This window comes from Callorhinus ursinus, unplaced genomic scaffold, assembly GCF_003265705.2.
Source record: "Callorhinus ursinus isolate GAN/ISIS: 27379988/994484 unplaced genomic scaffold, GSC_fseal_2.0 scaffold1, whole genome shotgun sequence".
Lineage (NCBI taxonomy): Eukaryota > Metazoa > Chordata > Mammalia > Carnivora > Otariidae > Callorhinus > Callorhinus ursinus.
The window spans coordinates 140227230-140251944 of NW_027397063.1; the positions used below are offsets into that span (position 1 = coordinate 140227230).

Genomic DNA, 24715 nt, shown 5'->3' on the forward strand with positions numbered 1-24715 from the left:
TGTGAAGAAAATACCCCTAAGTTTTTCTGAGTGTTCACAGCAGGGCTGACAACCCAGCCTTCCTCAGCAATTACCATTAAAGCCAGCCAGTCTTCTCTTCAAGCTGATGTTCACCATCTGCAAAGTTCCCTGTTTTTCCTGCTTACCAAAGGCCTAGAGAGAGAGCCTTCTGGATGTTTTCTTACATACATCCAGGTGTTCAGTGATATCCAAAGTATCCCTCAAATTGCCACAAATTCTGTGATTTAAAGAGCCAGTAAGGAAGGGGTGTTCATATGTTGACAGCCTCCCTTTATAGCTTCTCTCCAGCGGTCCACCTGAGATGGCAGAACAAGGACAGTTTGGTTACAGCAGTAGGCTCTCTCCATTACTACAAATCCCATTTGACTTATAATCCTCACAGTGACCCTCAGAGCAGAGAAGATGAAGTAGGGCAAACCTGCCAATCCCAAGCAATTGATGCTGACAGTGGGCACGGCTCACAGGCTTGAAGCCCCCATCCTTGGATTTATGGGTTATACAAAGCCAAACCCCTCTTTCCCTTGTTCCTCCCTAAATCCCATCGAGTTTCCACTAAGTACCTCCATCCTGCCTCCACCAGACTCTCACAACGCTGCCGACTTCTTGCCCGGGACACACCTCTACCACCACCTCCTTTGGGGAAAGGGGTTTGACCTCCTATTTACATATGTCGGGCACTGTGCTATACTTTGTTGATGATAAATCTCTTGTTACTTGGTTTTATTCCAATTTTGCATAAACCACAGTATATGTCTAAGATACGAAGTTTGCAAAGAATAATATGTTATCATAGGCAACAACTGGTGCTAAAATGACTTTTTCTTCACTTGTTTTATCATACCTTTAGTTCTTACAGACATCAACTGGCATTATATTGACCCATTTTCCACTTGATTTTAGTGCTTTTGGTTGTTTTTAGCACAAACACCTTTTTCCTCATATATTTATGACCGAACTTACTCCTTACCATTCTATTTTCTGTTCCTTCACTCATTTCTTTGGCTTCTTTAATTTTATTTAATTGTTAAAGCTTTATTTATTTAAGTAATCTCTACACCCAGTGTGGAGCTCGAACTCACAACCCCGAGATGAAGAGTCACATCATCCTCCGACTGAGCCAGCAGGCGCCCCTGCTTCTTTAATTTTAAAATCTCCTTAGAAAGAAAACTTCAGTTAAAATTTACATTTTTATGCCATATTCTTTCTTTATTTCATCATTTTCCTTTTCCTTTTTAAATACCTTTGGTAGTTTTTCACCAGTATGTTTTTATATTTGTTTGAGATTGCCCACTCAATATTTTTTGTTCATAAGTGTCCATTTAATGTTTTTCTGACATCTGTAGGATTTTCTCCCCTTGGGGTGAGGCCTAGTCCGATCTACTGCAGGTAGAGAAGCTGGTTCTGATTGGCCATCTGAAGCACATAGCCACATGCTAATAAAAAGAATAAAGAGATAGGATGCAGAGCCCCTACCTGTACAAAGTGAATCATTGTTGGATAAATGACCATAGCAACATGACATAATTTGCAATAGTGCACCTGTGCTGGCTTTCAGGGGACGCCGCTAACCAGGGTGCAACCACTGCTGGCCATACTTAGGCAAGATTGTGATTTACTGCTGGGAAGATAGGAGAAACAACTCTTAAAGGTCATCCCTGGAATAACCAGAAATCCTGGTTCTCTCCAATCCGCTGACATCTTTGGCTAGTCCCATAAATCACGTTTCACAGAGATTTTTAGAATAGTGATAATGTCCTGCGATACCCCATCTGACTGTGTCCTGCTACAGGTCCATCTCTTTATAGAGAAAAACAGCATCGTGCATTTTCAAACTGTTGGTTATAAAACTTAAGTGTAGGCCTCACATACTTTGTATTAATCAATATACAGCTTTTTAAGTAAAAAATTTCAGAGACCAGGTATGTTTTTCAGGCCAATCTGTTTTATCTTCTTTTTTACATCATTATGGACTTATGGCTCTCTGACACCCTAAGGCAACCTTGCTTTCTTTCAACATCTAGGGTCCACAAACTAATCCTAATTTTCTTTTCCCTGCCCAGAATTATGAAATCAACTATCCTCCAAGGGCATTTGTCTTTTTCACTAGAGAATAGTTTTAGAAGCCACAGGCACTAGTTCTACAAATAAACTTGTTCCACATTCTGACTGGAATTTGGCAGGATGATAGCAAAAATGTCCAACAGTATGAATCACTCTAGGGACAGAACAGATAAAACCTCCTCTAAAAAATGTTCAGAATTCATATTGATATTTCCAGTTCACCTCTATTTTAATAAGTTCTTCTTGCCTTATTCTGATAGAAGAGTTATTCATCCATTTCAGTTTTTCAACAATTCATTTTCCTTGTTTTCATTAGTGTTAAATTAAAAAAAAAAACCACTCTATATTATCATACCAAACCATGAGTCTAAACATCAGTGTTGCCTCCCCCAAACTCAGAACTCTCATATCTTTTCTTCTGTCTTGACCTTCAGCTCAGCCATCCCGAAACTGGCTCCACAGTGTGCAGGTCCCATTGATTCTTTGGTCAGCACTGCCTTCACACCAATATCTGGAAGGGAAGCAGCCCTAGCCTTTGTCTAGGGGAACACCAAAGAAACTAAGAGTTCAGAGCACTCAGTGTGATACACTGATACCTTGTTTGCATAATAAAAGATAATAAAATGCGGATAATACACAAATACCACTTCTTAAAATTAAAAAAAAAATCCACTGTCAGTTATCTCCATTTGAGCTCCCAATTTGATTTGATTTGATTTTTCCTTTATATTTGTTCTTTCACTAGGGCCTTTGTATATCGGGGCAGAATTTTTAGAAAAAAAACTGCATTTCATGCCCATGGGTACCAGTGGGTACACCAACTTACAAGAGTCTGCTGCATTCATCACCCCCGATTCTGCACTCAGTGACGTCACGCTCACAGCGTGCATTCAGCCATAGCAGAAGTGTTTACACCATGGAAATTGGCAAACACTATAAATCAGGGCTTTCCACCCAAAGAACCAGTTGTTAAGCATTTACCAGGACAACTCTGGTTTCAGCTTTGGGACAACTCAGTTTTCCCAAAACCAGTCAAAATGTCAGAACATAAAATCAATTAACGTACAGAAGTATCAGAGTTAATATGCCAAACATTCTGGTCAAGAATCCCCATTTAAGAAGTTTACATAGAATAGCATTTGGAACTTTATGTAATTTTTGCAATATTCACGGCATAGTGCTTCCCAGAACCAACCCTTAGAAAACAAAACAAAACAAAAAAATACAATTGGATTATAGCACATTTTAGTTATAATATCCATTTAGTTATCCACCAGTTTCAAGTAATTTCCAGATATTTTTGATCCATCCCCAGGGGTTTTATTTCCACAACAGACAAACACAGAGAATTCAGTAATTTCTAGTTATTAACATTTCTGTGGTAATATCCAATTTTTTATGTGAGTTAATACACACCATGCTCTTTCCTTCTTGATTTTGCATTCTGCAATAACTGTATCTTCTGGGTGATACGGAGGATAGATCCAAGGAAGCTCTCTCTGAGTATGAGGTCTGGCTTTGCCAAAATCTAAAATGGACTGAAGGAATATTAAGTTTCCTTATTGGGTCTGAGTGAACTGGCCCACTAACTTGTTCTTTCTAGTGGTCTGTCATGGCACCCCTGGTGTCATTCCCAGGAATGTAATGGCCTCACATACCTCATCGTTAAAAAGTGTTCATAGTAGAGGTTCTCATTTTGTTATTCATTTAGCACCTGAGTTTAGGCAGGAGAAACATTTGTACCTGAGGGCTCTGTGTAGTTCAATTCCCCTGCCTTTTTATTGCCACTTGCCCAGAGAAGTGGCCTCCACAAGTGAGGAAGCCAAATGCTCTGTCCCCTCCTTCCAACTGCCTTGGGAGTATTTGACCTGATTCCACTTTGCAGAGGAATGGCCTTCTGAGCTGCATCTTACCTGAGTCTAGCATTTTTCCTCCCTACTCTCTGGTTTCCCTCTCCCCCCAGCCCCACACCTTGAGCAGACTTCCTCTGGCATTGCCCCATATTCCCACTTGCCTTTTAAACTTGGCTGGGTCTGGCTGTGCTCACTCAAGGACACAGAGCCACAGCCGTGTTGGAGCTTCAGGCATCTGCCTGTGCTTGGCCACCCAACCCCCAGCACAAGACCGCTTCAGATGCCCTCACTCTCCTGTACTCTGAGCTTCCCTCTACTAATACTGCCCATTTTACATCCCTCCACATTCTACAACATTCCATTATCTTCTACTGTGCTTTCCTACCTATTACTACAGGAAGGTTGGGAGGGATGGTGTATTCTAACTCTACTCCTTTGTCCCTATGTCAGAAACCTGCTGAAGCCACAGCACAACCCACGTCCAAAATGAGCAAGTGTTCTGTTTTCTAAGACTTGAAACCTTGGAGAGACCCCAGGCTGATCATTAGTCTCCCACTTATCCCGCCAAACTCATTTGTGTCTGGCTAATAGTGTTGACTGTTTCTACATAGTTTTCAATTTCTGTTATTTCTTCAAACCAGGAATTATTTCAAATCTTCCTTTTGACTTCCAGGGGGATAGATATTTCTTAGATAGGCTTTCATTTTGTTGTCATTTTTTTAATTCTATTCCATTATAGAGAGATATATAGTTTGAGATGTCATGGTTTCTGCTTATTGTGCAATTATAGTATTGTGGGTCATTAAAATGTACGCATAGGGCATCAGATTGCATTTACCATCTACTCTTTGCTTTTTATATTTCTCATTTGTCTTACAAATTTGTCTACCTGGTGTAGGTATGTATGATTCATTTGTTTTAACTGCTGCTAAGGATTTTATTTATGAATATACCATTGTTGATTTATTCATTCTATTAGTGGACATTTTTATTAATTTCTTTCACTTTCTCTCTCTTTTTTCCCAATAGCAAACAATTTTTCACTGAATAGATGTATGTGCACCTCCTTTTCTTATGAATGCACGTTTTGTCCAGGATCAGTACCTAAAATTATAATTGCTTGATCATAAGTTATATAATATTTTCTTTTGCTAGCATTCCCAGATTGCACCCCAGAAGTGTTATAATAATTTATGAATTTTTATCAGTGGCTTATCAGAATTTTCCCCAAATCTTTGCCAACACTTGATAATTTTTTATTTTTGCCATTATGATGGTTATACAACCATATCTTTTTTTGTGTGCATCCCTGAAGAAAGATATGTATCTTCAGATTGAAGAAACTTGAGTCCTAAGCAAAATAAATAAAAATAAGTCTATACTTAGTGACATCATAGTGAAAATCCAGAAGACGAAAGACAAAAAGAAAAATCTTAATCCAAGGGAAAATAACAATTTACTTACAATGGAAGAACAAGTAGACTGACAACGTATTTCTCATTGGCAGTGACAGAGGTCAGAAGATAATAGGGTGGTATCTTCACAAGGCTGTTGGGGGAAGAAAAACCTGTCACATTAGAACTCTATGTTATTCTCCCAGGGGTTGTATCAGCACATCCTCAATTGGCCTCCCCCCCTCTTTCTTCAGGAAGAGATATTTCCCCCTGACCGAAGGGTTGGGTAGGTGTCTGAAGCTAGGCAAATCTTAGAGCCTTGTGCCCTCTGTTCACATGACTGGTTCAAAGAGTAGGTATATAAACAAAGAAAGAGCTCTCTTTCCATGCATCTTCTTCCTTTTGGCCTGTTCCATCTAAGAGTACTGAGAGGAAGCTTTTTGAGGAAGAGAGAGAGAGAGGAAATTTAAAAGGTTCTAGTCAGAGTTCATTTTTTTAACTGACTGGAGGTATAGGAGTAGTAGAGGGCAGGTAGGGTGTATGGATGGGAAAAATGTAGCCCAACCACTGTGAGAGATGGGAGACAGAGGCAACCAAAAAACCCACCAGATGAAAGCACTGACCATCAGTGGATGAACTTTAACAGGCCCCACCTACCAACAACTTAACCCAGGAAACAGAGCATCTCAATGTGTGAATACTCCCTCCACAAGCACAGAATCTGTAAATCTGATATCCTTGTATTGTACATCCATGTTCTTTTTCTTCAAACTAAAGACAACATAGTGCATTTAAATCACAGAATTTCAGACCTGGAAATTTTCTTAAAAGCACCTTTCTTTGTATGGATGGTGAATCAAAGACCACAGATTAATGTGCTTTGAGCGACATAGCTGGGTAGTGACAGACATAGAAACAGAACTTGGATCTCCTAACCTCCAAGTCACTTCTTCTTCTCCTAGTCACACCACCTCTGTACCCATATGGACTGAATTTTTGAAGTGGCTTTCCTAATGTGCCTGGTATAATTCTCTGTCTGTAGTAGGCATGTTCTAAATGCTGGCTATTCACTATGTCCGACTTTTCTCTTCCCATGTCTCTCCATTTTTCCTCTACTAGAAAGTTCTTGGGTTTAATGTTAAAGCTGATGTCCTACAACACTGCTGTTAAGCTAAAGACCCCACCCCTGCATATGAGGGGGGTTAGCCCATAGCATCATAATAACCAAGTGGGGTGGGAAAAGGTATCTTGGAGCAGACAGTACACTGATGTGGGAAAACCAAATGTGACCCAGCAATTTGGTGTGGACTCTGCTCCAAGTCCTCCTTAAATTCATGTTCAAAATAATGCATCCCAAAATGAAAAATTCCTACTAAAAAAAAAAAAAAGTGAAGCCTTCAAGAGGCACTGGAGCAGAGACTACCTCACAATCCACTTGGTAATACTTAGATTTTGCCATCAACTCTACTTTATTATTTTCTAAAGTCTTTTTCTTCATATGTCTTATTCCTTTGGAGTTTCTTTCCTGCCTCCTCTGTCTTGAACTCCCCTTCCTTTGTCCAGAGCCCTTTACCTCCACCCCAGGATTGTAAACACCACTTGGCAAGGCAGAGTGTTTTGGTTAGACAATTATCTCATGTTCCTCAAGGCTGCCCCACCTCAGGGAGATCAGTTCGTTCAGTCAGGGGTACAGATAGTGCATGCAAGTTTCTCTGCCCAGAGTATGGGACCAACACATTCTTTTCTCAGTCCAGTGTGACTCCAAGTATTGTCCTATATCAATAAACAGACCACCTAGACTCTATTTGATCACAATACTCAGGTTCCTGAAGTTCTATATGACTAAAAACAGGTAAGCTGACCTCTGTCAACTAGCGCTCTTTATAATATTCCTTCTAAAAGTTTATTTCCATGTAAGTGTGCTAAACCTTTTAGACTCAAACGTTTTATCTTCTTTGGTCTGCATAACAGCCCTGAGAAGGGAAAGGTGGCTTAAATGACCTGCCCAAAGTCATACAGCTAGTGAGAAACAAAGCCATGTCCCAGCTCAGTTTTTGTTATGTACATAAATGCTCTTTCCAGAATCCAGGGTTCTTGCCCATTTTCCTGAAACTTTCTTTGAGCTACTACTTTGAACACCAACAATTGGAAAACTTACTAATTTACTATATTTGGTCCAACATGAATGCATTGAAATTTTGCAAAATAGCCAAGATATAAATAACAAGATAAGAAATATCAAGAAATTGAGTATATATTTAGAAATCAGATAAGCTTTTTTAAAAATCAGATTATACTAAAAGGTTAACATAATCTTACTTTACAAATATTAATTGTGGATAAAACCTAAATATGAATACACATAGAAATATTGCTTGGGGCAGAGGAAAAGTGATTTGGCCCAAACCCATACCCACACCCTTCCACCACGAGACTATCAACCAATAGAGCGAGCACTCACCAACACAAGTTATGCTCAATGCACCTGTTAGCCCTGGTGTCCAGTCCGGTATGGGTGGAGGAAATGGTAGCATACACTTAGGTGCACTCCGTTATCCTCTGGAATAGTATGAGCTTGGTCTCTAAAGCCCTGATGGTTGGAAATTTCACTTCTGAGACTTTACTTAATAATAAATCTCTAAATTATTTTTTTCTTCAATATATTTTCATGATTTATCCAATCAGCAAATATCGACCCTGTTGACCAGGGACACTCGTGATGAGCACACTTATCCCTGGACTCGCCTGCAGACACTTTTGTTTTGATCTCTTAGATACAAGTACAAAAGTGCTTAGTGCTCCTGGGTCCCAAAGAAGGAGGGCTCCTAAAAAACATGGATGAAGAACAAAGTTCAGATAGTCCCCTGAAAATTTTAAGTGGGAACTCAGATTTTAAGACAAAATGTGTTCTATAACTAGGAAGAAAACACACATAAAAAAGCCTGATTTTTCCCCTGTGTAAATAATGTCCTGGGATAGGGGCACCTCGGTGGTTCAGTCGGTTAAGCATCTACGTTTGGCTTAGGACATGATCCTGGGGTCCTGGGATCAAGTCCCATGTCAAGCTCCCTGCTCAGTGGGGAGTCTGCTTCTCCTTGTCCCTCTGCCTCTCCCCCCAGCTTGTGCTCTCTCTCTCCCACTGTCTCAAATAGATGATAGATAGATAGATGATAGACAGATAGATAGATAGATGATAGATCGATGATAGATAGATAGATAACTAAATAAAAATAATGCCCTGGAATAAACAGGTTGGTCACATAATGAATCTCTGTATGAAAAAGTCACTATATAACATTGTTCTAAATCAGTTATATCCCAGAGAGGTTTAAAAATGTTCAGAACACAGAGCTGCCTTGAGAAGCAGCTATATGAAGATTTGTTGGGTGATATATGTAGACTAATGCTTTTTCATTTTCACAGCAGAAGAGAGAGGAAATTGGAATGGCATGCCCACCAAATCTCCTTCTGTATAGGTAGAGGCATCACCAAGTTTACCCCCCTCCCTTCCACCTGCATATGATTTTGAGCAAGGGGAAGACAAGGAGTGGAAGGAAAAGAAACCGCCTTCCCCAGGGCACATGAAGCAGCAGAAGGAAAAAAGCCACAAAAAGGAAAGAATCTCTCTCCCTCCCCTCTGCTACCCACGTACATGTTTGGTGCCAAATGCTCCCAGGTCTTCCTTTGGACCTCAGAGATTCTCTTATTAGGACTCCAAAAGTTCACTGAAGTGAAACTCACACCAGACGAAAGGGGTGGGTATCACATGAGAACCTAAGTTCAAGTATTTGACTGAGGACTTTTGGAGACGTGAGACAATGCAAGTATCAACAAATTAAAACTGTAAGTGAAAGCAAGTTAAGGAGGTAGAAACAGCTGTGACATAACCATCCTAACTCAGATAAGCACATTTGCAAGGCACGATGGCAGCTTGGCACCAAACCATGTGGGAAGGCAAAGAAAACTGGAATTGGATGGAATGAACCCAGCTTTGGGTCACTACCCCATCTGAATCATTCTTGGTCACCTGACAGTGGGGATCCGCATAACTCAAAGCGCTGCTGGTTTGGGCAGAATCTCAGTTAGCAGCTGGGAACAAGATCTGGGGAGGACAGTATGAAACCCAAAGCAATAAAAGTGTATGAAGGTTGTTGGTAGCTCTACTAGAAATCTAAAAACCAAGGTCTTTTGTGAGTTTAAGTTGTAGGAAAACAGATGAGTGAGGAAAGAGATGCAGGATGGAAGAAAGGAGCTGAAGGAAAGGAAGTTGTAGCCATTGGAGGGGGTGGAGTGGAAACAAGGCTGTAGTTCCCTCCGGCCCCTGGCTGTCCCTGCCTTCCCAGCCCTACCTACTGAGATCGGCAAGCAAATCAGGGGAGATCTCAAGTCTTGGAAAATAGTTGTGACTTAGGAAAATAATGGAGTTGAAGTTCTGAATAAATGTGCTCTACAGCTGAAACCACTTTTTCTTCATCTTTGCATCAGAGGAGAAAAATCATAGGGAAGGAAATAAACAGGATCATTTTTAAAAAATAAGAGTTAGTTGGCAGATTACCGCAGTAAGAAGATAAAGAGTCAGGGAAATCAGATGGTACCAAAATCTACATTAACAAGAGTTGAAGAAAACAGACACCATTTATATTCCAAGCCAAATAATGAGGTGTCAGCAAGGCATCAGCAGGAAGACAAAAGTTGGAAAATTATTCTTTTTTTTTTTTTTTTTACTGCTTGTAGCCAAAGCTCTAGTTGAAAATTAGAGGCAAAATCTTGCAGCTGGCAGTAGAGATCCATAATGATCTCCATCAGCAGAAAACCAAGATTCTGTTAGAGGGTGTGACTCAGAAAGCTTATAAGCCACAGAGAAAGAACAGAGGCTGTCAGCTGCAGAAGGGATTGTTCACAGAGAATTCAAGAAATGGGGAGTGAACATAGCGAAAATAGATTGTGTAGAAATCTATTGGATCACCATGTGAGGGTAAAGAAAGCCTAATATACCAGACTTTTTCTTTTTGATGCATTAAGATTTATTCCTGGTTAGAAAAGAGATGTTGCCTTCCTGAGACAGAAATTACAAATAGCAAACACAGAGATTGGTGTACGTCAGAGATCTCAGACTTAAAACCACATCCAGGAAGATCACTAAACAACTCCTATCAATAAGAGGTCCGGGAAGCCAGGCTGGCTCCCATGGGACACTCCCTATGAGTACTGGGGCAGTCTATACCCCACTGTGCCATTTACTTTTTTCCTGCTATGGAAGAAGCATGCCTGGAAGTGAATTAGCTGTGAATGGGCTGCCATCCAGGTAGGGCAACCTGTGAGATGTCAGGAAAAACTTTACCCTGATCTTTGTGTACACATAACTTAATTGATGAAAAGTTGCCAGAATGTCTACTGAGTCCTGCACCCACTGAATGATAGACTACCCAACCCTCCATGATGGTGGGCATAATAAGGATATCTCCATTTCAGCATTAATCAAACAGATTTGCCTAGAGGTCAACAGGGGGCTGTGCAGGGACCATCACCTGGGCCAAGGGACCATTTCCAGTATCTGATAATATATCTGCCTCTAATACTGGCCCTAGCATGGCTTCATTAACAAAGACTGGGCCCAAAATCTCTTACTTTCTGCGGTGAGGGCTGGTTTGGCTAATGCTGATGCAAATAACTTCCTATCTTTATCAGGAATATCTGTCATTAACTCAACAGATGAAAAACTTCCAACTGCCATCACCACCTTCTCAAATATGGACCCAGACACTCCCAACCTTTCCTCTTAGTGAGCTTACACCTCCTAACTAAAGGAAATCTTGGAAACCTAGACCCTCTTGCTGTAAAAGTACCTTCTTTCTAGGCCTAATTACTTGACATTATCTTTCTCTCTACAAAGTATTTATAGCCTTTGGGTTCTAGGGAGGAGTGCACCATCCTCTTCAGATACCACCACTGGGCCCCCAGGGCTTCCAGCCTCAGGGTATGAATGGACTCTTGTGACAGTGCATGTGCTTCAAAATCCAATACAAATAGTACTTTGGTACTTAAATTTAACACTATTTTAGAACTGAGTTATATTGTTCTAAGATCTTTGAACCAAATGACTCAAATCTGATAGATACTTGATTTGCTATGAAGACCACCACTTACACTATAGTCTCCCATTTTCTCCACTCTCTGCAAACCTATTTTATGTATTATTAATATAGTTTATTTAGTTAATGTAGCTTATGCTACATCCATATCCAGAAATGGATTTTTAGTACCATGTTGAATATAATACTTTTACATAAATTAACTTAAAAATAAAATATAGGTATAATTATCAGGACTGTTTGCTAATCTACATATTTTTGCTCATCCATACTTTGGATAAACCTAGCCAGTTGATCATAAGTCAAAACACTCAACTTGGTGGTGGGTGAATTGTTGCCTAAGAGGAAATAAGTTGTCACTGAAACACCAGTCAACTAAACCCAAATCTATGATGTAATGCCAAATAGTACAATCACTGATTCAATAAATCATTTAGAAAATCACTAGCATAAGTATTGTACCAGTATTTGCTCTCAGTCATGACAGGAGATTGTCAGACTCTTTTACCTCAGGGGAACCCTTCATCTATATAAAATTAGAAGTCAGCATAAACCCTAAAACCTGCCTTGGTTGATGTGGAGCTGCAGCTTGGAGCCCTGTTGGCTCCATCTCCCTCTCATCTTATGATATGGTACCCCAAGTGTCCCAGGGCTCCACCAATCCCAGTTTGGAAACTTCTAGGTTGCAGCATGATAGCAAAGAGGCCAAGGTCATGGTTTCAGTCGTCATGGCAGCCATGGCCAACCTCTCCCATTTACAAACTCAAAACACCATGTAGTATAGGATGGATGTATACTTGATATTTAATGGAAAGAAGTTATTTTTATCACTATACTTAACCAACACTCCTACAAGTGTGCACTTATGTTACAAACAAGAGTGAGTATGCAAAATCTTTCCAAGTTACAATTGTACAATCTACTGTTGGGTTAACAGAATCATCTTTGTCCATTAAGAACACTTCGTTTTGTTTAAGCAGAGATAATAAGTACCTGTTAATGGTGTTATTAGTGGGATTGAGACATGTGCTATGGAGTCAGTCCAGAAACCCTCCCAGGACCCTTTCAGGCCTGAGTTTTCACATCTCTCTGGTGTTGGAACAGAATCCAGACAGACATTCAGCAAATTATTGTCTCAGAACACAGTCCCATCTCGCTGTGATTTGTCAGAATTTTTGCAGCTTCCCATAGTGAAAGCTTCCTTGTGATTCTTTATTCCTTGAGAAGATTAGACTCTGCCTTTCTTTCTCTAATTCTTTCATCTTCTATCTGAGACCTTATGGGACTTAAGTTTAGATCTGGGTTTTATATCTAAATATGAAATTTTAGGAAACCACTTAGTGGCAAAATGTTGCCTTGAATTGTTAATTAATTATATTCCTCTGGAGAAAGGGTCTTTTTTTTTTTTAAAGAAGAATTTCAAAGATCTGAAATGATCTTTTTATAATCCTCTCCACTGCCCTTATATATGTGACCCCCGACACCACCAACTATCCCGTCATGAACAGGTCACTTCACCTCCGACATCAAAAGAAAATCAAAGCCACAGGCAGGAACTGCCTCAAGCGTCTGCCACTAACCCTGCAAACCTACCAAAATCTACACCCTCCTTTCCTCCTTCCCCCCTTTCCACTGAAAAGGAACCCCTACTCTGTGCCTGATCCCCTCACTTGTGCCCCAGATTCCCCCTCCCACTTCCTCCATTCTTGACTCCCTCAATATCTCCTCCTCCTTTGCACACCCATTCTGCTGCTTCCTTTCCAGCAGTCTTCACCATGCTCAAGCATCTCTTGAGTTCATGAAACACCTCAGCTACTGGACTATCTTCTGCTTCCCTTCATGGTCAAATTCTTATTCCTCATCTCCCATTTACCCCAAGAATGCCCTAAAATGTCACCAATAGTTCCTTGTTGCTAAATACAATAGACACCTTTGACTTCTCAAAAGTATCTAAACTTTTGAAAAACTATTCCTAAATTAAAAAACAACAAGCAAACATCTATTCAGTCAACAAGTGTTTATTGAGTTCTTCCTAGTGCTGGGAATTGAAAATATAGCAAGAAACAGATGTTGGTGATCACTGAGGTTACATTAGGAGCAGAAGGAGATCCAAGCAATAAACAAGTAAATAATTGAACAAGATAATTCCCAAGGGTGATAAGCACTGTGAAGACAAACACAGCTAACAAATCTAAAGTGGTGGGATAGAGAGTAACTATGGAAACCACAGTGAGTTTCCAAGGGAAACATCTCTGAGATGATATTTGGGCTGAAGTCACCAGGGCAAAGATCTTGGACCAGAGCATCACAGGCAGAGTGAATAGCAAGAACAGAGCCCCAAATGAGCAGAAGCACTGAGTAGCTATGACAACATATCATTTATACATACAAAAGGAGAGAACAAAAAGAAGACAGGAAAGTGTTGTCTTGCTGGGCAGGGAAAGGGCTTCTGAGTCTCAAATGGGGTAGATGAAACCTGGCAGGGCAATAAGCCTTGTACCTTTGGGGCTGGAGCATGGCTACAGCTCCCCTCCAGTGTCCTCTTAAGTAGAAAAGTGTTGGAGGGGTTGAGGAGGAGTGGGACTTGGATCTACTGCCTATATTTCTCACCCTTCAGTCCAACTTTAAAGCCAACAAACAAATCAGCCAAGCTTGGGCTTACAACAACCTGAGGTAGCTCCTGGAGTGGACCTTGCTAGAGCCTCAAGAGCAATGGGCCCACTCCAAACCCTCTTCTTCCATCCCCCAACTCTGAGATGAGTAGGGAAAGTGGTCCAAGAGAGGTTCCTGCAAGGCTGCTGCTGGGCAAACAGTGGAATCCCAAGTCAAGGTCAGGTCCCTGAGGGGAGTCTATTAGTATGTGGTCTTCTAGTGTGATCAGTTTCAGTGGTCAGGGTCCTCTGGGGGGGGGGGGGACGGAAATGAGTGAAACTTGGAGGAGCTCTCTAGGATTTGTGCCTGGGAAAGAAAATGAGATCCCATAACTGTTCCCCCAAAGCCAAGTTCCCCAACACATACAGAAACACACACACCAATCCACAAGAGGGCAAGATGATCTGAGAGTCCTCCATTTAACCCAGGGGCAACCCCCACCAAATATGTGTGTGTGTAGTGATGTGCTATGTGTAGTGATGTGGTCTAAGGAGGGCAGAGTCAGGGGATTAGTTCCTATGCCCGTGACTGAGAGCCCATACTCAAGGTTAAAGCCCTTCCAAGAGTCTGGCTATGGATAGTGGGAACAAATCAGAGATGAGGTAAACTCCTAACCTATACTCCACTGTAATTGGGTTCAGATCTGCACATATCATGGGTTAACCTCCTACACAGGGAGGGAAGTCTTGGACTGCGTATCTACCCTAACTTGCCTCTTCCCCACCCCCACCCCCCACTTAATTCTCCTCTCCCCAAGGCCAAGCTCCTCTCCTATTTTGCCTGATCCCTCTGTAGTATGTGGAGGCACCAACCAGGGACAACATAGAGGGACCAGGACTCAGCTCTCCCCAGGAATTTGGGCTACTATGGCCTGGAAATAGCAACTCTCTGAGTATCCCTTCTGGTCCTATGAAAGGGGGCCACCTGCCTGTGTCCTGAGGTGGGAGCATGAGAGAGCAACATCTTTGGCTCACAGATGGCCCCTCTCAGCAGCCTTGTCTCCAGGAGCCTTCAGGAGAGGGGCAAGGGGTAAGGCATTGAGTAAGCCCAGATAACTTGCCCAAGGTTACAACTAATTGGAGCAATTAATTCTGGAGTTGGAACTGTCCAGATGGGTTGGATAAGGCTCAAAGGCCGTGCCTTAGAGTATTTTCTCTCACCCAGGCAGATACCAGAAGAAGACATTCACAAATCCCTGTGTGAGGTTGGAGAGAGGGGCCTGGGGAATGGGAAGGAGATACTTCTTTATGACTTTACTCTCAGCTCTGACACAGCACATTGGCTGATTTAGACAACTCCTACCCTCCTTGGGAATTTCCTTGCATATCTGGTTCATCTGCTAGCCTAATATCTTACTCAAAAGAACTTGGATCTTCCCCAGAGCCAGCTGTGCCTCTGACTGTGTGCTAGTACAGGGAACTGATTAAGGAGGTCAGATGGAAACCAAATGGCACAGGGAAAGAGAGGAACCAGATAGAGGATTAGTTACAAAGAAGAAGGTCAAGGAACAAATATCAAACTAGGCAACAGGATGCCAAGGACAGAGGGGAACAGAAATTGGAGGACAACACAAGGACTGGCACCTGACCATCCTGATCCAAAGACCCTGGAGTTCTGTGCATGTTCTGGGAAAGAAAGGACTGCTGCTGAGACCAAAGAAGCCATGCACTGAGCTCTGGAGCCCAAGGGACACTGCTGGGACCCACCAACTGTAGTATGACACACAGAGATGCCCCTTCTCACCTCCAGGCAGGCTGCCCAGCTGCCCCTGCACCAAGGGGACTGTGGGCATTGGCAGTTGCCACATCAGCAGGTGTCTGCCCCTGCATCATATTTGAAGCTGGATAACTTGCCCAAGGGCACGTGAGTTAAGAAGCAGTGAGTCCAGGTCCTGAGGTGGTCCATTCGCTTGAAACTCCTCCCTCACTTTTTCCGTGGGGTGGGCTTGCTCTTCCTTTTCAATCTGGTTTACAAAGAGAAACAAAAATCCACAGCGTTTCTAAGTGGTAGACACTCTCTCTGTGCTCAGTTAACATAATTGTGAATTTGTAGACTACCTTTGGGGTTATTATTTTTCTGGGAAATCTAACTTTAGAATTCCTTTTCTTAACTTCCCAGTTCTGGTAGTATCTGGCCAAAATAATATGATAACTTTTTCCTGGCCTAAGCCTAGGAAAGATATTCTTTTGAAGTTCTTCTATTTTTACGCACAATAATTATTGCTTCTCTGTTTAATCATTGCAGATAATTTTTAGACACAGAAAAAAAAAACAAAGGAAATAAAAATACCACCCCACTCCTTAAAAAAAAACTAGTTTTACTGCCCATAGACATAAAAACATGATGTACACATATATACATTTAGGGTATTTGAACTCACATTATAAAATTGTGACCCTATTTACATGTTCCTATTTTGGTGAGGAACAGATTGTGTTCAGGAGATGAACAACACCCAGTAAAAATATTATAAATATGTGGCCCCAGACAACAATTGCTTGCAAGCTTGCTCTCCAACTGAGGGATTGCATTATATTAACCACAATTTATTTAGACAACAGAACTCCATGTGACCACGTTGGAAATGAGGCCATGTCAAATAGTTTCAGAACATCATCAAAGTTCTTAATTTAAAAAACAAACAAGAAAAAAAAAACCCACCAAGATACACACATTAAGAATGTGCCATACTTTTAACACTGAAAACTAAACCTATGAGAAACACAGCTTTTCCTATAACTTGGGGGTAGGTGTTCAACATTAGAAATAAGATTCATATTCAGGTGTTAGCAATACCATTTTCCAAAACCCCAAATTATATATCAAGCTAACAGGGCTGGATACCGAGAAAAATAAAAGAAGAAATACTTTACTGAAACTTGTAGAATGAATTGTAGCCTGAGAAGGTTGGAAAACATCCCTGGAAATCTGAGAAGAGAATCTCCTTACATTTTCTGGATTGCTTCCATGAATGCCAGACATGACAGCCTGTTCATAATAGAACCCCCCAAAAATCATGCTAGATATGAAACCCTGGGTGCTGACACTGACATGGAAGCTCACAGATCCCAGGCATCACCCTGTGCAGGTAGCACTGCAGTCAGCCACTGTGGCATCTTAGATGGTGTGAGCACCTTATTATCTAATTAGTCCTCCAATGGCAATAGCAGCTACATAGGTGCCACTTAGGGTGGCCAAATTGTGCAGCAATAGTCCATTAACTCCAATTCAACCAGGCGAAGCAACTGAGTTGGGGAGAATCTGCTAGTGGTCAGGATTAAATGACACAATGTATCTATTAAATAACAGTTCTAATAACATCCACTTACCTAACAGTATAAGATAATGAACTACGCACTTTACATTAGTAACTGATGAGGAAGATAATATCCTCATTTTACAAGTGGGAAAAATATAGCTTTAAAAGAATAACTTTGACAGATAACAGAGCTCAGACTCAAATCTGATATCAGAGTCTTTGCCCTTCCCACTGTGCCAGAATAATAGGTAGGTTGTATGTATAAGTCTTATTCAGTCAGTAACATCAGCCAATCAGGGGATATGAGTGTAAGGGTCCGAGGTCCTGACTCTTGCACATTCCAGCAAGGGAGATGCACACTACTGTGTCTGAAATGTAGTAGTGGAAGTACCAGACAAGCCCAGGGGAGAGGTGGCCACCTGATAGCAAGAGGTGTGAAGACTCTTAAAGTCAAAGGGCTATGCCAAGACTCCTTAGCAATGACAATATGATGATTCTGCAGACACAGGAGAGGAGGAGTTCTAGGGCTACATGAAATACTCTGTACATCATCCCCACTGACCAACTCAAAACAGGAAAATAACAGGTCATTATTACACAAAAGTCAAACCCTACATAAAATGCCCTCGTCATCTTGTTGTAGCACAGCTTTGAGGGATGAAAATTATAAAGATTGTCCACATAGCAGAGCATCTAATTTGGGCTTTAACCTCCTTTAATATTCCAGAAAACCAATTTTGCAAGGACTTAATCTTGTTAAAATATTTCTCTAAGAAGAAAATGTTCTAAATGAAATACTAGTTTAAACCATACAAAAACGAGGCATATATATTGAAAAGGAAAAAAAAAAAGGCAGAAAAAAATTCACAGATAACATGATTGTTAATGTGGAAAATCCCAGTCTGCCCCAGATAAAAGCTAGACTGAGTTTAGCAAGATCACAAGATACATGATCAATATACAAAAATCAACTATATTTTATATATTGGCAACAAACAAAAATTGAAACTGAAAAAAGTATTATTTTAATAGTACCTAAAAGCATGAAGTGCTTCATTATAAAGCAAACAAAATATGTACAAGATCTCTATGCTGAAAATGCAAAACAAAAAAAGGCCTAAATGAATGGACAGATATATCATGTTCATGGATTCAATATTGTTACGCTCCTCACCAAGTTGATTTATAAACTCAACACAACCCCATTCAATTCTACCAGAAAATATTGTATAAATTGACACAATGACCCTAAATTTTGTATGGAAAAGTAGAGGAACTAGAATAGTCACAACCAATTTCAAAAATAAAGAACAATGTTGGAGAATTCACACTAAACTGATTTCAATACTTACTATAAGGCTATAGTAATAAAGTTGTTAAAGGAAAGATATATAAATTAACAGAACAGAATAGAAAGTCCAGAAATAAACTCATACATTTAGTGAACCAACTTTTGACAAAATTGCAAAAGTAATTCAGTGGAGGATCTTCTCAACAAATGGTGTTGGAACAACTGAATATCCATATGCAAAAAAATTGAACCTCAATCCATACTTCACACTATTTACAAAATATTAACTCAAAATGGACAATAATGTAAATGTAAACCTAAAGTTTTAGATTTCTAGAAAAAAAATAAGAGAAAATTTTTGTGACCTTGGGTTAGGCAAAGAATTCTTACATACAATACAAAATGCATGATCTATAAAAGGAAAAAATCGATAAATTGAACTTCATCAAAATTTAAAACTTTGGCTCTTCAAAAGATACTGTTAAGAAAATGAAAAAGCAAGCTAAGCCAGCCATAGACTGGGAGAAAATATTTGCAAAATGTACATATAACATAAATATATTAAATTTGTTATATTTGATTATACATTTAAAATATATCCAGATATATTTTTAAACTCCCAAAACACAATAATAAGAAAAATAACAACCCACTTTCTAAAATGGGCAAACGATTGAGCACACACTTGACTAATAAATAAATATCACCTATTTTTGGTGGATGATATATAAGTTCATTTAAAGATGCTCAATATCATTAGTCATTAAGAAAATACAAAATTAAAACTACAATGAGATAGCACTACACATTTATTTGAATGGATAAAATTTTAAGAGCTGACAAAATGCAGAGCCTCCATTTTGCTAGTGGGAATACAAAATAAAACAATTTAGCAGTTTCTTACACATTTAAACAGATACCTACCATAAGGCCCAGCAATACCAGTTCTAGTTATTTACTCAAGAGAAAAGAAAATTTACACTCACATGAATGTTTACAGCAGCTTTATTCATAATAACCAAACCGGAAACAATCTAAATACCCTCCAACTGGTTAATGGAAAACTATGATAGGTACATGCACATCATGGAATACTACTCAGCAATGAAAATGAAAAAACTGCTGAAAAAACGCAACAACATGGTTCAATCTCAAATGCATTATGCTAAGTTAAAGAAGCCAGACTCAAGAGGGTACATACTGTACAATTCCATTTACATGATATTTTAGACTTATAAGACAGAATTATAGGGACAGAAAACAGATTGGTGGTTGTCAGGGGTTTGGGGATGGACTGCAAAGAGGAAGTATGAGGGAAATTTGGTGGGGGGAGGAAGTGATGAAAATACCCAATGTCTCAACTGTGATGGTGGTTACATGATTGTGTGTATAGAAGTGTTTGCCAAAAAGGTCAAATGCTGCTGCATGCAAATTATATCTCAATAAACCTGATATATGTAGGGTATGTGTGGGGGTGGGTGGGTATATTCTACATATATACATGACACTTTTGGGGTCCATGGCTTTCTCCTTTATCTGAATGCACATAACTGAACTATGACTGCCCAAAAGTTAATAGTGCTAAGTGATATGATGAGCAAAATCCTGCTTATACCCAACCACTACTGCCCTGATGTGTGTTATTTTCCAATGAGACTCAGCTGCCTGGAAACAGACATGGTGAAGACAGATGGCTGGATTCATCCAAAGTTAGAGTTTTTCCAAAGATATGAAACAGATATTCAGGGGGGGGGCTATAGGGTATTTTTGAAAGAGATTAAAATGTTGAGCCATGGCTTCTAATTTAGAGAGGGAGGAAAGTGAAGAAAGGAGTTTGAGTAGACATTTTTTCAGAGAAGACATACAGATGGCCAACAGGTACATGAAAAGATGTTCAACATCACTAATCATCGGAAAAATGCAAATCAGGGTGCCTGGGTGGCTCAGTTGGTTAAGCGACTGCCTTTGGCTCAGGTCATGATCCCGGAGTCCTGGGATCAAGTCCCACATCGGGGTCCCGGCTCCCTGCTTCTCCCTCTGACCCTCTCCCCTCTCATGCTGTTTCTCTCTCTCTCTCTCAAATAAATAAATAAATAAATAAATAAATAAATAAAATCTTTTAAAAAATGCAAATCAAAAACACATGAGAGATCATCAACACCTGTTAAAATGGCTATTACCAAAAAGACTGGAAATAGCAAATGTTGGTAAAGATGTGGAGAACAGGCAATGCTTGTGCACTGTTGATGGGAATGTAAATTGGTGCAACCACTATGGAAAACAGCATGGAGGTTCCTCAAAAAAATTAAAATAAAACAACTGTATGATCCAACAATTTCATTTCTGGGTATTTATCCAAAGAAAATGAAAACACTAACTCGAAGAGATATATGCATCTCCATGTTCACTGCAGCATTATTTACAATAGCCAAGATATGGAAACAACCTAAGTGTCCATTGATGGATGAATGGATGAATGGATAAAGAAATTGTGGTTTATATATACAATGGAATATTATTCAGCCATAAAAAAAGGAATGAGATCCTGCCATTTGCAACAACATGGATATACCTTAAGGGCATTACACTAAGGGAAATAAGCCAGACAAAGGCAAATACCAAGCTCATAGATAAAAAGAACAGGTTGATGGTTGCCAAAGGTGGAGGATGGGGAATAGGGGGCAGGAGAAATTCCAGTGAGGTGCTATGGGAAGAATCAGAGCACAGTAAGTTGAAGAGTAAATGCAATGTAGAGAAGTTAAGGTGATGAATTTACACTATTTTTAAAAATTTGCCTGAGAAGAGGAGAGACAGGACAGGGCCAGAGGTGAATTCAGTCATTAAGAGACAGGTGACCATGTTTAAAAGCTAAAGTGCTTTCTCTTTAGACAATAGAAAAAGGCTGAAGTGGTCAGGGAGGTTCAGCAAGACCCTGGAGGAAACATGAGTGGGGGAAGGAAGATCACACAGATCATGCATGAGTAGGGGAAAGGAGGGGTTGATCTGATCAAGAAAAAATGCTTCCTCCTCTGAGGCTAAAAGGAAGGATTGAAAGACAGATGCATATCCTGATAAACATGTTGGGGCTGGTGGAGGAAAACTAGTCTAGAGAGAGGCAGGTGCTCCTCCACTGGTGGTAGCACCAACCCTTAAGGCTATATATAGGCTTTTCCTAGCTGTGCTCAGCAACTCTCTGCATCCATGACTGGGCTCAGCAGCTGGAAGTTGGAATAGTGCACATGGATCATCAGCTTGATCTACGTGAGGGATTTGTGTGATGAGTGTGGCTGGATGATGAACAGCAATGGCATTAAAGCTGTTAGAGAGAGTGGTTAACCATGTGGTCTAGACTAAGGACATGGGACCAGGCAGGAGTTGTCAGAATGGAAGAATGCACACAGCTCATGGAACCAGAGACCTCTCTGGCTAACCCAGGCCTCTGTGAGTGCCTGCTCTACACAGGCACTATGATATGTGTAGTGTGTAGAAGCCTACTCCTGGACAGGAAGGGATTTATGACTTAGGTAGGGCAAGACTCAAGAGTTCAGTCATCCAAACTCATAAAAGCACTAATGTAATCTGAGAAGCAGGCAGAACCACCAGAGCCTGATCTAAGAGCAAAGTACTCAGGCTCTTTCCCTAACTCTGCCATTACCTGGACATTGATAGATGAATTTCTGATTCTGTTTGGCTGATGAGACCAAAAATAGATTGCCAAGGTGTAAACACTGGGATACAATTAAGCATAATATATGTCTGGGTGGGGTTTTTCCACAAACATGTAAGAAATAAATTCTTTCTAATACATGAGTACAAAGTCAGTGTTTTTGCTTGTGTAAATACAAGGAGGGCTCAGAAAAGGGACCAGAAGGGCTAGTTTAGCCAGTCCTGTGCAAAGAAAGAGAAAATGATCCATGGTTTTCCAGAAGAACAAAGTGCAGGGTGTACCTTTTGGCATCAGGAAGGACAAAGCAAGGACAAGTCATGTCATAGAAAGTGTCTGGAATAAGTTTGGGCCTGCACACCTGAAAAGGAGACAGGTACCCCCATCTGACAGCTGAAGCTTAGCCCCAGTACCTGGTTCAGTCAGTGCACACTCTCAGACCATCAGACCATCAGAGTAATTGCTTTGGGTAAGTGCTCTTCAGAAGTAAATTCTAGCTTGTCAAGTATGTAAGTGTTTATAATTGCATTGTTGTTTGGCAGTCCTGATGATTCCAAACAAACTCAAAACTATACGTGTGTGTGTGTGTGTGTGTGTGTGTGTGTACATAGAATGGTTTCTACTCCATTACCAATGTAACCAGCATGTTGTCATTCAGTGGGTGTGCTTGTCCTAACCTTTAGAAGCAATGCACTGCCATGCCTAGCTCAGGACAATGCATGATCAATAAAACACCAAACCCTGCTTGCTTCAATTTGAGACTCAAAGCTAAAGCACTCTGTCTCTGAAAGACCAAATTCTGTGGAGAATCTGAAACCACTTAGAACCTTAACCCTCTAGCAATCAGTTACTTTCCTGGGCTTTGATTTTATCATCTGCTGAAATGAGACAAGATGGTAAAAAAGGAGCTGGAGGAGGAAAGGGATCAGGCAGGGACCAGGCAGGATGGAAGCAGCCAAGCTCGGGGTGGTTCCTGGAGGGAAGAGCAGCATCACCGAGGGAGGAGCCACTCATAAATACCATGAGCAGCTGGACCAGGGGCATACATCATTTCCTTTGATTGCCCAGAGCTTGGTGCCGTGCTGTGCACATGATCTTGATGAATAGGCTTGCAAATACATATAGATATAGGTTGGTCCTCCAAGCTTCTGGTGTGCAGGGCTCAATTTGGTACAAGACATTTTGTGAAAGAATGAGTCAAAGGCACACATGGCACTGCTCAAAGTTGTGTGACTGGCTGCAAATCAATCACAAAACCATAGATCCCCTGCACCTAAAGCAGAGCACCGAGGAGCCAAGAGAGGTTTGGCCCGGGAAACATGTATTAAACCTAAAGGCAAGGATGACCTGTGAAATCCTAAAATCTTGAGGAATTGAAAGTAGAATAAATTAAGAGGAAGATGCCAGGGTTTCCTCCCATCAGATACAAGAATGTTACCATGTTCAATCAGGCTGCAAGGAATTTCACCCATCAGATCCTAAGATTTAAATATTCTCTGGTTTTTGAGATCTATCCAAGGGAGCTACTAAGGATCCAATAGGCCTTTGTCAATATTTGCTTAACCTTTAAAGGTCAGAACTCAGGAATGGCAACATTTCAGAAAGTCTGCTTCTGAATCTCTTTTTTGACCCTTTCTCCAAGTGCAATTTAGTAGCTCTGCTTAAGAGTGCATTTTCTTTCCCATTAACCTTCCCACCCCTTTGATTTGGGAACAGCCAACCAGCATCAACAGAGGGAGTAAACAATGTGGCAAAGCAATGGCTCTAATGCATTTCCTCAGGACCTCGGGGAATCTGAGAAGGAAGAATGAGTGTCTTGAGAAGGGCTCAAATCCTTCATCCTCAATATTGTGGACCATTATGAACAGAGACTTTCAGGTCCCCTGTTCTGGGTGAGCAAAAAGGACTGAGGAGGCACGGACAGCCTGATACCTAATAAGAACAGTTAACTGAGGGAATCAAGTTACACCAACATTAGAATGTCTCTGGAGTTTAGGTGAATGAAACCAGCAGGCTGGGTGCAGACAGATGAAGTTGGCCTTCATGGTCTTGCATCTGTTTCAGGCGGGAACTCCAGCCACCCAAGCAGCCATCATGCAACTCACTGCAAATGTGGCTTGAAGCCACCCCCACAGATGATGTGCCATGTGTCCAATTAGTTTCCTCTGCTACTCACACTTCCTAACCATTTCCATATATCACAACTTACCTGGCCAGCCCCCTTGGACTCAGGCCCCGTGGGAGACCCTGATTAATGACTAGGTAACCCAGCATACAACTCCCTATTTCAGGGTTAAAGACTGGCAGCCTCTTACCTTCTTCACAAATTAACCTCACCTGATCTTGCATATTTTTAATGCTTTTACTTTTAGTGTCATATATATGGCCCCTTCCACATGTCTTTACTGTGCATTACAGATAATGTGGA

The 24715-nt window shown here is 40.7% G+C and overlaps 1 protein-coding gene across 1 annotated transcript in view; it reads right to left on the reverse strand.

The window, feature by feature from the left end:
- Nucleotides 1-13423: 13423 nt before the first annotated feature.
- The window catches only part of MOBP (myelin associated oligodendrocyte basic protein), a 40899-nt gene continuing 29607 nt past the window's right edge, over nucleotides 13424-24715 (reverse strand). Inside the window, exon 5 of the mRNA XM_073901740.1 lies at nucleotides 13424-16036. Within this exon, the coding sequence (XP_073757841.1) occupies nucleotide 16036 (1 nt within the window). The 3' untranslated portion in view covers nucleotides 13424-16035. The remainder of the gene's footprint in view (nucleotides 16037-24715) is intronic.